Genomic DNA, 15,317 nt, shown 5'->3' on the forward strand with positions numbered 1-15,317 from the left:
TTTTGCTTTTTTGTAAAAGTGAAAATCCTCTTTGGATTTCTTTTGGTTAGTGAAAACAGGTACTAATGTAGCTCTTTTGTAAAAGTGAAGTAGTATAACTCGAACTTTTCAGAAGTGGGGGATACCTGTATACCACATTTTGTTTGTCCATTCATAAGTCAAGGGATCTTTGGATTTGTTCTTCTTTTTCGCTATTGTGAACAATGCTGCTTTGAAAATTTGTGTGTAAATTTTTGTGTGTAGACTTTTTTTTTTTTTTTTTTTTACTTACCTGTGTATATACCTAAGAGTGGAATGCCTGGAAAATTGCATTTTCTTTTCTTTTTTAGTAGTGAACTTTTATTGATTTCATAGAGGAAAGGAGAGGGAGGGGGAGATAAAAACATCAGTGATGAGAGAAAATCATTGATCAGCTGCCTCCTGCATGTTGCACACTGAGGATCAAGCCTACAACCCAGGCATTTGCCCTGACTGGAAATCGAATTGCGACCTCCTGATCCATAGGTCGATGCTCAGCCACTGAGCCATGCCAGCCAGGCAAAGCTTTTTCATGTTCAATAAAAAGACAATAAAAGAGAAATAGGAAAACAAACATAAAACCACCCATCTAGGAATGATGGAAAAACTATTACTCTTAACCTAGCAGGTTGAGTCTCTGGACTTCTGTTTCTTCATTTGTAAATATACATGAATTTAACTGGATGGCTTTTGTTACCCTTTCAGCTTACTGATTTTGAATTTAAGATTGGCATACTTTTTAGGATTTCATATTGTACACATGAGTTTGAGATCTTACTACATGAGTAATATAGATCGGAAATTATTGTTGTTAGAAGAATGAATCAAAATTGAACACAAAATTTAATTTGAATTCCTTTGAATTACATATAGTTAAAATGTTTATTGTTTTAGGTTTTGGAGAAAGAATTAGATAAGTAAAGGGTTGAAATCACCAGTGCTATTTCTTTCCATACTTAGTGGCCCATAACTACCTTTGTGCATTTAAATTTGCTTTGATTTCATGATGCTTTTCACTTTTTGGTTAATAATTAATGTATGATTGTTTTAATACTAGGAATTTGCAGTCCCTGATTATCGTTCTTCTCATCTTGAAGTCAGTCAAGCGTCACAGCTTTTGCAACAGCAGCAGCAACAGCAGCTTCGCAGACGACCTTCCTTGCTTTCAGAATTTCACCCAGGTTCTGACAGGTAATGGGGTTTCTTTTATTTCTCTCTAGGGCTGAACTTGTGAAGTGTGCCTACTTCACAGGTGTGTTAATTTCTTTAATTTTTTTATTTTACAATTTTATTAACCAAACTGTGACTGGTCATTTATAGTTTGTGTTTTGTTTGTTTTTATTTGTTTATCTTTTGGAGTTGTTGTAATTAGTGAACCAACCCTTAAAATTTGTTCCCATAGTTCAAAGTTAATGCTGTGTATCGGGACGTCAGGTAGACCTATGCTTGAATCCTGGTCAGCAGTGTGGCCTTGATTACATTATACAAGGTGGGAGCAAAAGTAGGTTTACAGTTGTTATATGGAATATAACACAATAATTAATAAAAATAATGCAAGAATAAACTCTGTGTATTGTGTAAACCCACTTTTGCTCCAGCCTGTATAAATTGGTGTTCTCTATTTAGGCTACTTATTAGAACTGCCTAGGAGCTGGGGTTTTTTCTTTTGGTTTTATGCAACAAATGTTTATTCTTGGTCACACTACATGTTTCTTTTGTTTTGTTTTTAATCTTCACTGGAGGATATTTTTCCATTGATTTTCAGAGAGAGTGGAAGAGAGAGGGAAAGACTGAGAGAAATATCGATGTAAGAGAAACACATTGATTGGTTGCCTCTTGCATGCACCCAGACCAGGTCCTGGGACAGGGAGGAGCCTGCAACCTTTGACTGGAATCGAACCCAGGACCCTTCGGTCTGCAAGCTGATGCTCTATCCACTGAGCCAAACTGGCTAGGGCTGCCTGGGAGCTTTTAAAACTTGATGCCCAGCATAGCTGGCATGGCTCAGTGGTTGAGTGTCAACTTATGAACCAGGAGGTCACCGTTTGATTCCCGGTCATGGCACATGCCCGGGTTGCAGGCTTGATTCCCAGTGGGACATGCAGGAAGTAGCTGATCAATGATTCTCTCTCATCATTGATGTTTCTGTCTCTCCCTTTCCCTTCCTCTCTGAAATCAATAAAGATATTAGATAGATAGATAGATAGATAGATAAAACTTGATGCCCAAGTGTCATTTCAGAATACAAGTTCCCTTGAACAACAAGGGTTTGACCTGTACAGGTTCACTTATACACAGATTTTTTTCAGTTGACACTTACAGTTCAATTGACTGCAGTTCAGTTGACCTGCGTAGTTCAAATCCCGGTTGTTTGAGGGTCAACTGGCTGTTGGGACTCTGCATATGCGAGGGCCAACTTAAGTTATAGTGGATTTTCTACTGCGTGCCCTAACTGCTATATTTGTTCAAGGTTCAGCTTAATTAAATCGGTATCTGGGATTGGGCCCAGGCATTCCCTTATCTCTAAAATTTCCCAGGTCATTCTCATTTGTAGCCAGGATTGCAAATCACTGATTTAGGCTCTTCAAACCTTAGTTTTCTTGCTTGTAAAAATGGGGGTATTAATGTCCTTGTCCTCAAAGGATGGTAAGTATTTGATGAGATAATATTGGCTCTTTACATGTTAGATACTCATTTTCCCTAGAGTCCTTATCATCTCTGCTATCTTTGACTTCATTCTTACTCTTGATATAAAATATTTTGAAATACAATAAGTACCTTTATTAAATTGCCTTCCTGGTTTTAGCAATTTTATAAAGAACCTGATTTCCGATTTTAAAAATATATTTACTGTTTCAGTTTTGAGGTGATAAAAGGCTTGAAATTATTTAGTCATGTTTAAAGTTATTTTAAAATACATTTCTTGGTGAAGGTTGTAGAGAGAATTCAGATCACTCTTCCCCCAATTTTTAGCAAATATGAAAAAAATAACTTTTTAAAAAGGGGCTAAAAACTCCCCCTGTATAAAGAAGGAAAGGCATATAGCCACTGCCATAAACTTGGAAGAGTGGCATTTAAGGAAGGAATTAGAAGAATCTTGCATCACTTGGCTTTCTAGTCCCTATTTCTTTACTCAAGAAGCAGTGTTGAAGAAAGAAAGAGGATCATTAAAGTCCTAGGATTTCTCATGCATAATCTTCAATTTGAGAAAATTTAAGTCTGGGTGGTTTGCTTGGAATCCCCATATCCCATTCTGCAGGAAGAGCTGTCACGGTGTGTGGTTTTCCAAATTGGTGAGCCCAAACTATCAGGATTGGCTTACATGTCTGGTAAAGTGGCCAGGATTCTTACCAAAGGCTCTGGCAGCTTCAACCAAGGTTTCCCTTACTTTGCTCTTTTTCCTGTTCCCTCAGGCTATAGAAAAGTATCTAGAAAGCCATACCCAGTCCTCCATCTGTAAACAAACACATGACAGGCAAAGTAGTGATGAGCAAGGAAAACCCTTCACTCTATTCCACACCAAAGAGAAAGTCCGAGAGGGGCTGCCCATGTTGTACCTGAATAGGAGGGTAAGGAATGCCATGAACAGGGCAAACATATCCCTGGAAAAGAAAATTAATAAGCAGTACTGTATGCCCCAAACAAAGACCTCTACATGTAAGAAGACAAAAACAAAGAACATATCACATGAGTGCTATGCACTATAGAAGAACCTATATATATAAAAGGCTAATACGCTAAGTGTCTGACCGGTCACTATGATGCGCACTGACTACCAGGGAGCAGACGCTCAGTGCAGGAGCTACTTTGATGCGCACTGGCCATGTACAGAGAAACGGCACTGCGGACCTGGCGCCCACAAAGGAACACTCGGCTTCCCCCAAGTGGGACACAGGCCCCGCCACCACCCCGGAGCTCACCAAATTGCGGCTGACGCTGCCGAGACCTCATGGTGCAAAATGCGGCCCACAGCCCAGCCCAGCCAGAAAAGATAGCTATGGGTGCCGGGTAATGATGTCACGTAGCAATCCCCGGCTTCCTCTCCCTAGCGACGACTAGCCTCCTTGCAGTTTCTTCAGCCCAGGAACATGACTTGCTTTATACCAAGGTGCAAACATTTCACACTTTAACCAAATGTCTGTGAAGCGTTTTCCCGTGCCTCATCTCATTTGGTCCTCACAGAAGTCCTGGAGTAGGTAGATAGGAGACTCGGTAGAATTTTGTTTTCTTTTCATTAGTCAGAAAATGGAGATTTAGAAAGTTTAGAAACTTGACCCGACTGAAAAGAAGTAAGAAATGGTGGACCTTGAAAATCACTTCAGGTTTTCTCACTGTGCAGAATATAGTCAAACACTGCTGCAGTTAAATATTTTACCTTTTGTTCTCCCTGCATGATCTACAATAATAATGTGCTTTGTGTTGATAATTACTGCTGTGTTGCTGACAATTACCTGAAAAAGAAGTTGGGGTGCTTCACTGGGCTGGAAAAAGTTTAGCTACATTAGAAAGCAGGTCTAATTAAGTAAGTTTATTCTATATCTATAAAAGGCTAAGTTGACTCACGCATGCGTGATACATACAAAGCTCTCACTGGTGTAAGCGCACCTGTGTGTTTCGATCTGTCATTGTCTATCGTGAATTTGGTTGTCACTTCTGTTATAGAGAAAGGGCAAATAGCGATATTAAAATATTTCTTCTAATTAATTTCCTTTCAATGTGCATGAATCCATGCACTGGGCCACTAGTTTAAAATTAATAATGAAGTATTCAAACACAAAACAGCCAAATTAGATAAAATGGAAGATTGGACATCCCAGTGCCCCCAACCTCATCACTATGTACTGAACATATAAAATGAGGTGAAACAGAATTAAAATAGGTGTGGCTAAAGGTCAGACCTTTGTTATGGAAGAAAGTTGTAAGATAATAAGAGTGAATGCAGAAGAAAAGGACAAAGATGAAAGCAATTTGAAAGAAGTTGATTAATTTGAAGGACAAATTACAACCACCCAATGTATCATATGAGCATGTGTTTCTGAGATGAAGAACATGGTAAAGGGGAAAAAATTTCATAATAAAATAATCCGTTTTTTTTCCTTGTAAAGTAAACAAAGTTGATAAGAAATACCTATACCTGTCTCTAGGAAAAAATTACACAGAATGATCAATATCTAGACAGATCCTTGTTAACTTATTAAAGTTCAAGGGTAAGTAAAATAATCAGGAATCCAGTAAGCAAAATAAATCTTTGATGGGGAGAAGGGTCTGGCCTCAAATTTCTATAGTGTCAGAAGATAGTAGAACAATAGCTACAAAATTCTTAGAAAAAGGAATTGAGATCCAAGAATATTATGCCAGACATGTTCAAGAATAAAAGCAATAGACATCCTTAGACATGAAAACACTGGACATCTAAAACTTTAAAAAACAATTTCTAGTAGGTGATGGGATCTAGCTAAACAGAGAATAGATGCCATAAACTCATTTAAGTAGAAAGTCCATATGAGTTATATAGATGAATTATGGTATTATAACAGAATGTCAATAATAATTCTTGACAAAGTAAAAAGACTATAACTACCCCACGTAGAGGTACGGTAAATATTGGGAGAATGTATAAAGGTATGAATTTGAAAAGTGTGGTTGGAGTGAGTTGGTACTTATATAATGGAAATGTTAAATAAAATTTCATCTTTTTTTTGCAGGCCAGCAGTGAGTGGCCCTGGTTCTAAGTGCTATGTTAATCCTCACCTGAAGATAGTTTTACCTTTTTTTTTTTTTTTAGAGAGAGAGTGAAAAGGAGGGAGGGTATGTGTGTGGGGAGAGCGAGAGCAAGAGCAAGAGATAGAGAGGGAGGGAGGGAGAGATATGAGAGAAACACATTGATTGGTTGCCTGCTCCATGCACCCCAGCTGGGGCCGGTACTGAACCTGCAACCCACGTATATGCCCTTTGGTACATGCCCTTTGGTTCGTAGGCCAGTGCTGTAACCACTGGGAAACATGGGCCACGGCTAAAATTTCACCTTTTTAATGGTTTTTATAATGTTTTCCTTACCCTTTAACAGGAATTTTTTAGGAACTACTTTTCTTGTGATAAAGAAGCTTTTATCTGGTATATAGCAGCAGTTCTTTCCATTTTAAGCTTTATTACATATTTTTTTTCTCATATCTGTATAAAAATAAAACAGATATTCTTAAAAAATACAGTTTGTGATTCTTTTGTTGTTTTGTTAATCCTCACCTGAGGATATTTTTTTCCCATTGATTTTTCTTTAGAGATAGTAGAAGGGAAAGGGAGAGACAGAGAGAGAGAATTGATTGGTTGCCTACGCATGGGCCCCAACCAGGGTTGGGGAGTGAACCTGCAACATGGGGGGTACGTGCCCTTCCCCCAGCATTGAACTTGAGACCCTGTGGTGCACAGGCTGATGCGCTAATCATTTAGAACACTGGCCAGAGCTTAAAGGTATTTAAAGATGGTATTAAGAAATGAAAGTCAGTAAAATATAGGAACTTTTATGTTTAAAAGTCTACAGCATTTTTATTATGAAAATCTGGTGTTCTTGTTTTTTGTTTCTGCTTTTGGATACTCACTTTGTTTATCCATTCATCAATTGAAATTTGATTGGTTTTTACTTTTTTACTATTATGAATAATGCTGCTATGCACATTCATACACAAATTTTTATGTGGCATTTATTTTCCTTTCTCTTGGTAATTTAACTTGCAGTAGAATTGTTCGATGATATAAATGAACGTTTAAGATTACTTTACTATTTGAGAAACTACCAGATTGTTTCCAAATTGGCTGCAACATTCTATAGGTATTATTTTTTAAAAGGCAAAAATGTTAATTTAGAATGCACATTTCATGTTTAGCTTCATCAGGACTCCCAGTATATAATTGTAATTGTTTTCACAAAGATTTTCAGAGTACATTTGAATTTTTTGAAATTTTAAATGTTAAATTCTATATTTACTTATTAATGTGTCAGTGGTTTTGTTCTTCTAAAAAGGAACAGCAAGCTGAAATGGGAAAAATCTGATTTTTTAATGGAAAGAGAGCTTTCCATGCTCTGTCTGTCTTAATTGTTTGGTGTCCTGCAATGCCTTGAGCTCCCCTGCAACACTGGGTATATTTCACTTTCTGGCTTTGGTAAATCTCACAGGCAAAATGTAGTACTTGGAAGTTAGTTCTTATAGGTTGTGTCCTGAGCAATGGTGCCTATTTGAGGGGACAGCTGAGGGCTGAAAGATAGCTCAGGCAGTTAGCTGGGTCCTGTACACCAGAAGGTTGCATGTACTTATAGAAATTTCAAACAAAATCTCCATCCAGGCTAACAATGAGTGGCTCTGGTTCTAAGTGCTATGTTGAAGAGCTTGGCCCTTAACCTAATGCTGGATGCTTGTTTTTGATATATTTTGGCTGTTTTGTGGAGGGTGAACTTGGAAAGACTAGATGCAACAGAGAACACGTAGAGGACCTGTAAGAGAAAGAGAGAATATGTGCGTAAGATAGGGCGATACAATTGAAATGGAGAGGAGACACACCAGTAAATTAAGAGGTAAGACTTCCAAGACCTGGCAATTGGCAAAGATGAGGGAGTAAACATGGATAAATCTTAGGTTTCCAACTTGTTGGTTGTTGTTGGTTCCAGCAACTGTGATAGAGATTAAGGACAGAGCAACAATGTAAGACACCTTGAGTTGGTATGAATTAAGTTTGGGGTACCCATGAAACATCCAGGTGGAGATGTATCCAGGATGCTTGGGGAGGGTCTAAATCAGGGGTGGGGAACAACTGGCCCGAGGGCCATATAAGTCCCCCAAATACATTTGGTCTGGCCCTGCCAAGGTATTAGGGGTGAGTTAATTAAATGTTTGACCAAATATAGCAGGCTAATTTTTAAGTTGGATGTTATAAATATCCAAATGGCCTTGGCAGAAAAAGGTTCCCTGTACCTGGTCTAGATTTAAGATACAGATTGTTATAGTGAATGAGGAAGTATGAAAATTGAGAAGAGCAATAGTTTAAAGATGAACCTGTATGATTTCTAACATCTAAAGACACTGAGAGACAGAAGCCTCTGAAGGAGCGTGAAAGGAAAACTTAAAACAGTGGTCTTCAAACTTGTTACTTACATGTATTCAAAAGAATTTTGAAAAGCTGTAGTCTGCCGTGTAATTTTAAATTGACATCTAAAATTCTTCATAGTAAGTTTGAAAAATGAATATAATTTGTCATATTGAAAATTGTCATTAAAAAACCCCTGCTGCAATATGCATTTAAAACTATCTGATGGAATCTAAATACTATAGTGATTTGAGACCATCATCCACTTAAAATAAAACTGTATTTTCTTGGAACTCATTTAGTCATTCCTTACACAAAATTTATTTTAATGTGATATGTTTTTATTATACAAAGTCTTATATTGATCAACCTATCACACTTTTATTCAACACCAAAGTATATAAAAGTATCTGTAAGGTGCTCTATTTGAAAAAACCTTCCAGATTGAAATATAATCATTATGTTATAATTATTTTTTAACATTTAAAATTTTATTTTCTATTACAGTTTATATTCAGTTTCATTTTGTATCAGTTTCAGGTATATAGCATAGTGGTTAGATAATCAGATATTCTACAAAGTGGTCCCCTTGATATTTCAAGTACATACTTGGCACCATACATAGTTATTACAATATTATTGGCTATATTCCTTATGCTGTACTTTTACTAGTACATCTTGGGACTATTTTGTAACTACCAATTTGTAGTTGTTAATTCCTTCACTGTTTTCACTCAGCCCCTTCTGTCCCCTTCCTTCTGGCAATCATCAGTCTGTTCTCTGTATCTGAGAGCCTGTTTATATTTTGTTTGTTCATTTATTTTGCTCTTTAGATTCCATATATAAGTGAAACCATATGGTACTTGTCTTTTTCTGTTGGGCTTATTATCTATAATAATAAAAGCATAATATGCTAATTAGACCAGACAGCCGAACGTCCTTCCGGACAAAGCCGCGGCGGCTGCGAGAGCTGAGGGCAGGCAGTTGTGGTGCCAGCAGCAGCAGCAGCAGCAGTATGATGGGTGCGGTGCCTTCCCCTGATCGGCCCGATTGCCTCCCATGGAGGGAGGCCATACTGCGGCTTAGTCCTGCTCCCTGTGAGGAGGGGCCCTAAGCCATCTTGGGACATCCCCTGAGGGCTCCCAGACTTTGAGAGGGGGCAGCCCGGGCTGAGGGACCCCCCCTCCCCCAGTGCACGAATTTTCGTGCACCGGGCCTCTTGTGCTTAACATAATACCGTCTAGTCAGCGGTTCTCAACCTGTGGGTCGCGAACAATGAAAATACATCCTGCATATCAGATATTTACATTACGATTCATAACAGTAGCAAAATTACAGTTATGAAGTAGCAATGAAAATAATTTTATGGTTGGGGGTCACCACAACATGAGGAACTGAATTAAAGGGTTGCGGCATTAGGAAGGTTAAGAACCACTGCGGCTAGGTTTATCCATGCTGTCAAAAAAGGTTAGATTTCCTTCTTTTTTTATGGCCGAGTAAAATTCCATTGTATATATTTACTACAACATTTTATCTACTTATCTATTATTGGACACTTAGGTTGCTTCCATGTCTTGGCTATTGTAAAATATGCTACAGTAAACATAGGGTTGTATATGTCTTTTCGAATTAGTGTTTTGGATTTCTTTGATAAATACCCAGAAGTGGGTTTTCTGGGTCATATGGTAGTACCGTATTTAATTTTTTAAGGAACCCTCTGTATTGTTTTCCATAATGACTGCACCAGTCTGCATTCCCATCAACAGTGAAGGAGGGTTCACTATTTTCCACATTTTTGCCAACATTTGTTTGTTGATTTATTGATGACAGCCATTCTGATAGGTATGAAATGATATCTCATTGTGGTTTTAATTTGCACTTTCTCTGAGGATTAGTGGTGTTAAGCATATTTTCACATGTATATTCTGGTCCTCTGTGCATTTTTTAGTTGGATTGTTTGTTCTTTTGGTATTGAGTTGTATGAGTTCTTGATAAATTTTGGATATTAACCCTTGATGTATCTAATGTTATCATTGGCGAATATCTTCTTTGATTAATTGGTTGTCTTCGTTTTGTTGATGGTTTCTTTGCTCTGCAAAATGTTTTAGCTTTATATAGTCCCATTGCTTAGTTTTTTCTTTTGTTTTTCTTTTCTTAGGAGATATATCAGAAAAAATATTGTAGAGAGAAATGTCAGAGATTTTACTGCCTATGTTTTCTTCTAGGAGTTTTGTGGTTTTGAATCTTACATTTTAGTCTTTAATCTATTTTGAGTTTATTCTTGTATATGTTGTAAGAAGGTGGTCTAGTTTCATTTTTTTTTATGTATCTGTCCAATTGTTGCGGCACCATTTATAGGATAGACTGTGTTTACTCCATTGTATGTTTTTGCTACCTTTGTCATAGACTAATTGACCATATAGTTGTGGGTTTATCTCTGGGCTCTCTATCCTGTTCTATTGATCTATGTGTCTGCTTTTATGCCAGTACCATGCAATCTTGATTACTGTAGCCTTGATATCAGGTAGCGTGAGACTTTCAACTTTGTTCTTATTTCTCAAGATTGCTGTGACTTTTTGGGGTCTTTTGTAGTTCCATATAAATTTTTGGATTATTTTTACTAGTTCTCTAAAAAACACCATTTGGATTTTGATAGGTATTGTGTTCAGTCTGTTGATTGCTTTGGGTAGTGTGAACATTTTAATGATGTTAATTCTTTCTGTCTATGAGCATGGGTATGTGCTTCCATTTATTTGTATCTTCTTCAAGTACAGGTCTTTTACTTCCTTGGTTAAATTTATTCCCGAGTTGTTTTTGTTTTTTATGCAATTATAAATGGTATTGTTTCTTTAGTTTCCTTTTCTGATAGTTTATTATGGTTGTATAAAAATGAAGCTGATTTCTGAATATTTATTTTGTATCTTGCTACTTTACTGAATTCAGTTATCAGTTCTAGTAGATTTTTGGTGGAATTTTTAGGATTCTCTATATACAGTATCATGTCATATGCAAATAATGACCATTTTACTTCTTTCTTTTCAGTTTGGATGCCTTTTTTTTTCTTGTCTGATTGTTGTAGCTAGGACTTCCAGTACTGTCCTATATAATAAAACCCTAATATGCAAATTGACCGAACTGCAGAATGACTGGTCGCTATGACGTGCACTGACCACCAGGGGGCAGATGCTCAATGAAGGAGCTGCCTCCTGGTTGTCAGTGCGCTCCCACAGAGGGAGTGCCGCTCAGCCAGAAGCCGGGCTCTCTGGGCTTTCCCGCCTCCACTGCAGGCAAGCGGTAAGGAGTGAGAGGTCCTGGACTGTAAGAGCCCCAGACTGCGAGAGGGTGCAGGCTGTTCTGAGGGACTACCCCCCTTCTCCCCCCCCCCCCCCCCCCCCCCCGTGCATGAATCTCGTGCAGCGATCCTCTAGTGTTGAATAAGCTTAATGAAAGTGGACATTCCTGTCTTGTTCATGATCTTAAAAGAATGCTTTTAGTTTTTTCCCCCTTCAGTATGGGTTTATTGTATATGGCCTTTATTATATTGAAGTATGCTCTCTCTATTGCCACTTTGCTAAAAAATTTTTTTATCATAAAGGGGTGGTGGTTTTTGTCAAATGCTTTTTCTGCATGTATTGATATGATCATATGATTTTAATCTTTTTTGTTTATGTATATCACATTATGTAAATCATTAATTAATTTATAGATATTGAACCAACCTTTTATCCCAGGATTAAATCTCATTTGATCATGCTGTATGATCTTTTTAATATATTGCTGAATTCAGTTTCCTAATACTTTGTTGAGGATTTTTGCATCTATGTTCATCAGGGATATTGGCCTATAATGTTCTTTCTCTGTAGTGTCTTTACAGACAGTCCTTGGGTTACGTTGGACTTGACGTACGTTGTTTTGTAGTTACATCGCCATCTACCATTTATTTATATTAAAAAAAAATTCCATCATTTTTGACGTATGTACATATATGCTTTATGTTTTTTATTATTTATTTACCACAAGTAAAGGTCAGGAATTGTTATCTTTATTTTAAATGTTTTTTACTGTTTCACTTCATTACTGCTGTGTATGTGCTCCATGTGAGTGATGTAGGTGCTTATGTAGTTGGTTCTGACTTAACGGCGAAAATCGCGTTACGTTGCACTGTAGGAACGGATCTCCCACGTAACCTGAGGACCTACTGTATCTGGTTTTGGAATTAGGATAATACTGGCCTTTTAAAATGAGCTTGTGAGTCTCCCCTTTTTTTGAAATTTTTTAGAATAGTTTGAAAAAGATAGGTGTTAGTTCTCTTTGAATATTTGGTAAAATTTACCTGTGAAGCCATTCAGTCCAGGACTTTTTTTTGTTGGGAGTTGTTTGATTACTGCTTTGATTTTATTGGTTATAGTTGGTAATAGTTGTTAAAATTTTTTGTTTCTTCTCGATACAGTCTTAGATGATAGTTCGTTTCTAGGAATTTACCCATTCCAGATTGTACCATTTGTTGGCATATAGTTGTTTGTAATATCCTATCCTATCTAATAATAGACAGACATGGTAATTGACCATACCTTCGCTACGCCTCCCATTGGCTAATCAGCGTGATATGCAAATTAACCGCCAACAAAGATGGCGGCTAATTTGTATACTGCAGGCAGGGCAGGCCAGCGCGAGCCACCATCCGGGCCCCCGTGTGCTGCCTAAGCCCCGCCCCCAGCCGGGACCCCTGTGTGCGGCCCTGGGTGGCGGGACCCCCGTTTGCGGCCCTGGTCGGTTGGGACCCCCATGTGCGGCCCTGAGTGGGCGGGACCCCCATGTGCGGTCCTGGGTGGCAGGGCTTGGTGGCACACTGGCCCCAAGGAAGCCCTATTCTTGCAGGGGCTGCTGGGGGCCCGATCAGAGACACAGACATGCAGGCCCAGCACCCAGCAGCCCCAAGCCCCGCCATCAGGGTGCTGGGGCTGCTGGGGGTACCAGAGACACAAACCCACCGTCCCACCACCTAGCAGACCCAAGGCCAGTCACCACGGTGCTGGGGCTGCTGGAGGCCGGATGAGAGACACAACACACAGGAGGGCCCAGCACCCAGCAGACCCAAGCCCTGCCACCATGGTGCTGGGGCTGCTGGGGGCCGGATCAGAGGCACAAACCCGCAGGGGGGCCCTGAACCCAGCAGCACCAAGCCCCGCCACCACAGTGCTGGGGGCAGGATCGGAGACACAAACCCGCGGGGGGGGAGGGGCGGCACCCAGCAGCCCCAACGCCCACCACCTCGGCGCTGGGGCTGCTGAGGGCAGGATCAGAGACACAAACCCTGCGAGCCCTGCACAGGACGGGTCCTCTGCTCCAGGCGAAGTGCTTTCCCTCCGACCCTGCTCTCCCTGGGAGTCCGGCGTGGAGGGCGCTCTCCCTGGGAACCTGGAAATCCGCCTCTGCGGTGACTGTGCAGCAGCCACACCTGGCGAGCCACAGAGAGGGTGACCTACCCATGCGGATGTGTACACTGGCGGAGGCCACGCAGCTGCCATAGTTGAAGTCGTCCTTGATGTAGGAGCGGGGGTAGTGGGGATCAGAGTGGGCCAGGTTGGCAATGGAACCCCAGCTCCCCGCCAAATGACTAGAGCACATGGTCCTCAGTCACTTCCTGAGCAGCAGTCAGCCCCGACTGGGATCACTGAAACCAAGTAGGTGCCCTGGCAGAATGTGAACCCAAACCTTTGCTGTAACAGAGGAGCTCTGACCCACAGCAGGGGCCAGGGCAGCTGGGGAGTGCAGCGGCGGTGGCGGGAGCCTTCGCGGCAGCACTAAGGAGCAGCAAGCCAAGCGGTAGGAAGCAGCAAGAAGGTGGGCGGTAAGGAGGGAGGGAGTCCTGGACTGCGAGAGGACACAGGCCGGGCTAAGGTACCCCCCACCCATCCCCAGCGCACGAATTTCGTGCACCGGGCCTCTAGTCCTATATAATAAAAGAGAAACATGCAAATTAGCATTCCTCCGCTACGCCAAGCCACGCCCACCAGCCAATGAGGAGTGGGTATGCAAATTAACTCGACAAAGATGGCGTGTTATTTGCATACACAGAGCAGAGTGGGAGAACCGGCAGCTTGGGGGGACGTGGCTCCCTCAGTTGCTCCCTCGGTCGCTCCCTTGGGGGGATGTGGCTCCCTCGGTCACCAGACGGAGAGCAGAGCAGGAGAGCCGGAGGCTTGGGGGGACGTGGGTCCCTCGGTTAGAAAAAACCCAGAGTGTGGGGAGCACCAGGAATTTTGGGAATAGTAGTTTTGGTGGCAGCCCCAGGACCGGAAGCGGAAGCCCAGAGCGCAGGGAGCACCAGGAATGCTGGGAATCGTAGTTCTGGTGGCAGACGGCTCTCGTAGACACTAGAGCAAAGTGAGCCTGGAGCACTGTTGCGGTTGGGGATTTAGGGAAAGCAAAGATGAGAGACATAAGTAAAATCAGAGTGTCTAGGGAAAATTTAAGGGAAGATATCCTAAAACTTCCAGGAAATCTCCACCAATGGAGCAAAGGAAAAAAAAAATGCCTCTTATTCTGTGAGCAACAAACCAAACTGGGTTGGGGGTCTCAGACAATTCGCTCATATGATTGCAAAGACAGACAGAAACTTCCAGATTGGAGAGGGCTCCCAGATTGGAGAGGGTACAGGTCGGGCTGAGGGACCCCTCTTCCACCCCCCCTCCCCCCAGTGCACGAATCTTCGTGCACCGGGCCCCTAGTTTTCCTATAATCCTCTGTATTTCTGTGGTGTCAGTTATTACTTTGTATTTCTTTTCCAAAATTGTTTTGGCTATTTGGATTCCCCTGTGATTTTATGTGAATTTTATGATGGGTTTTTCTCTTTCTCCAAAAACAAAACAAAACACGCCATTGGGATTTTATTACAGATTACATTGAATCTGTAGATCAAGCATGTCAAACTCAAAAGTTAACTAACACAGGCCAAATAAACAAGGTTTAAGTTTCTGTGGGCTGCAAAAAAACAAAAGTTTCAATTTTCATAGAAACATAGGTTTGTTTCGATAAAGACATGCTGAATACAAAGGGCTAAAATAAATGACTAATCGTTAACAAAATAATATAACATTTTAATAAAAATTAAACATTTTTTCTTGAACATTAACTTACCAGACGTTGAATAACTGCACAAATTAATAAGTGTAACGCAAATAAACCTTTTTTTCTTGTTCTCCCAAAGTGAAGTATTTCCT

At 40.4% G+C, this 15,317-nt stretch overlaps 1 protein-coding gene across 12 annotated transcripts in view; it reads left to right on the forward strand.

Moving 5' to 3' along the window:
• Positions 1-15,317, forward strand: part of NCOR1 (nuclear receptor corepressor 1) — a 238,392-nt gene that overhangs the window by 55,683 nt on the left and 167,392 nt on the right. For all 12 annotated transcript variants that reach the window (XM_023764861.1, XM_023764867.1, XM_023764865.1 and 9 more), the window contains one exon: positions 1,076-1,209. In XM_023764861.1, coding sequence (XP_023620629.1) covers positions 1,076-1,209 — 134 coding nt within the window. The remainder of the gene's footprint in view (positions 1-1,075; positions 1,210-15,317) is intronic.

Source organism: Myotis lucifugus, unplaced genomic scaffold (genome assembly GCF_000147115.1).
Source record: "Myotis lucifugus unplaced genomic scaffold, Myoluc2.0 scaffold_355, whole genome shotgun sequence".
NCBI lineage: Eukaryota > Metazoa > Chordata > Mammalia > Chiroptera > Vespertilionidae > Myotis > Myotis lucifugus.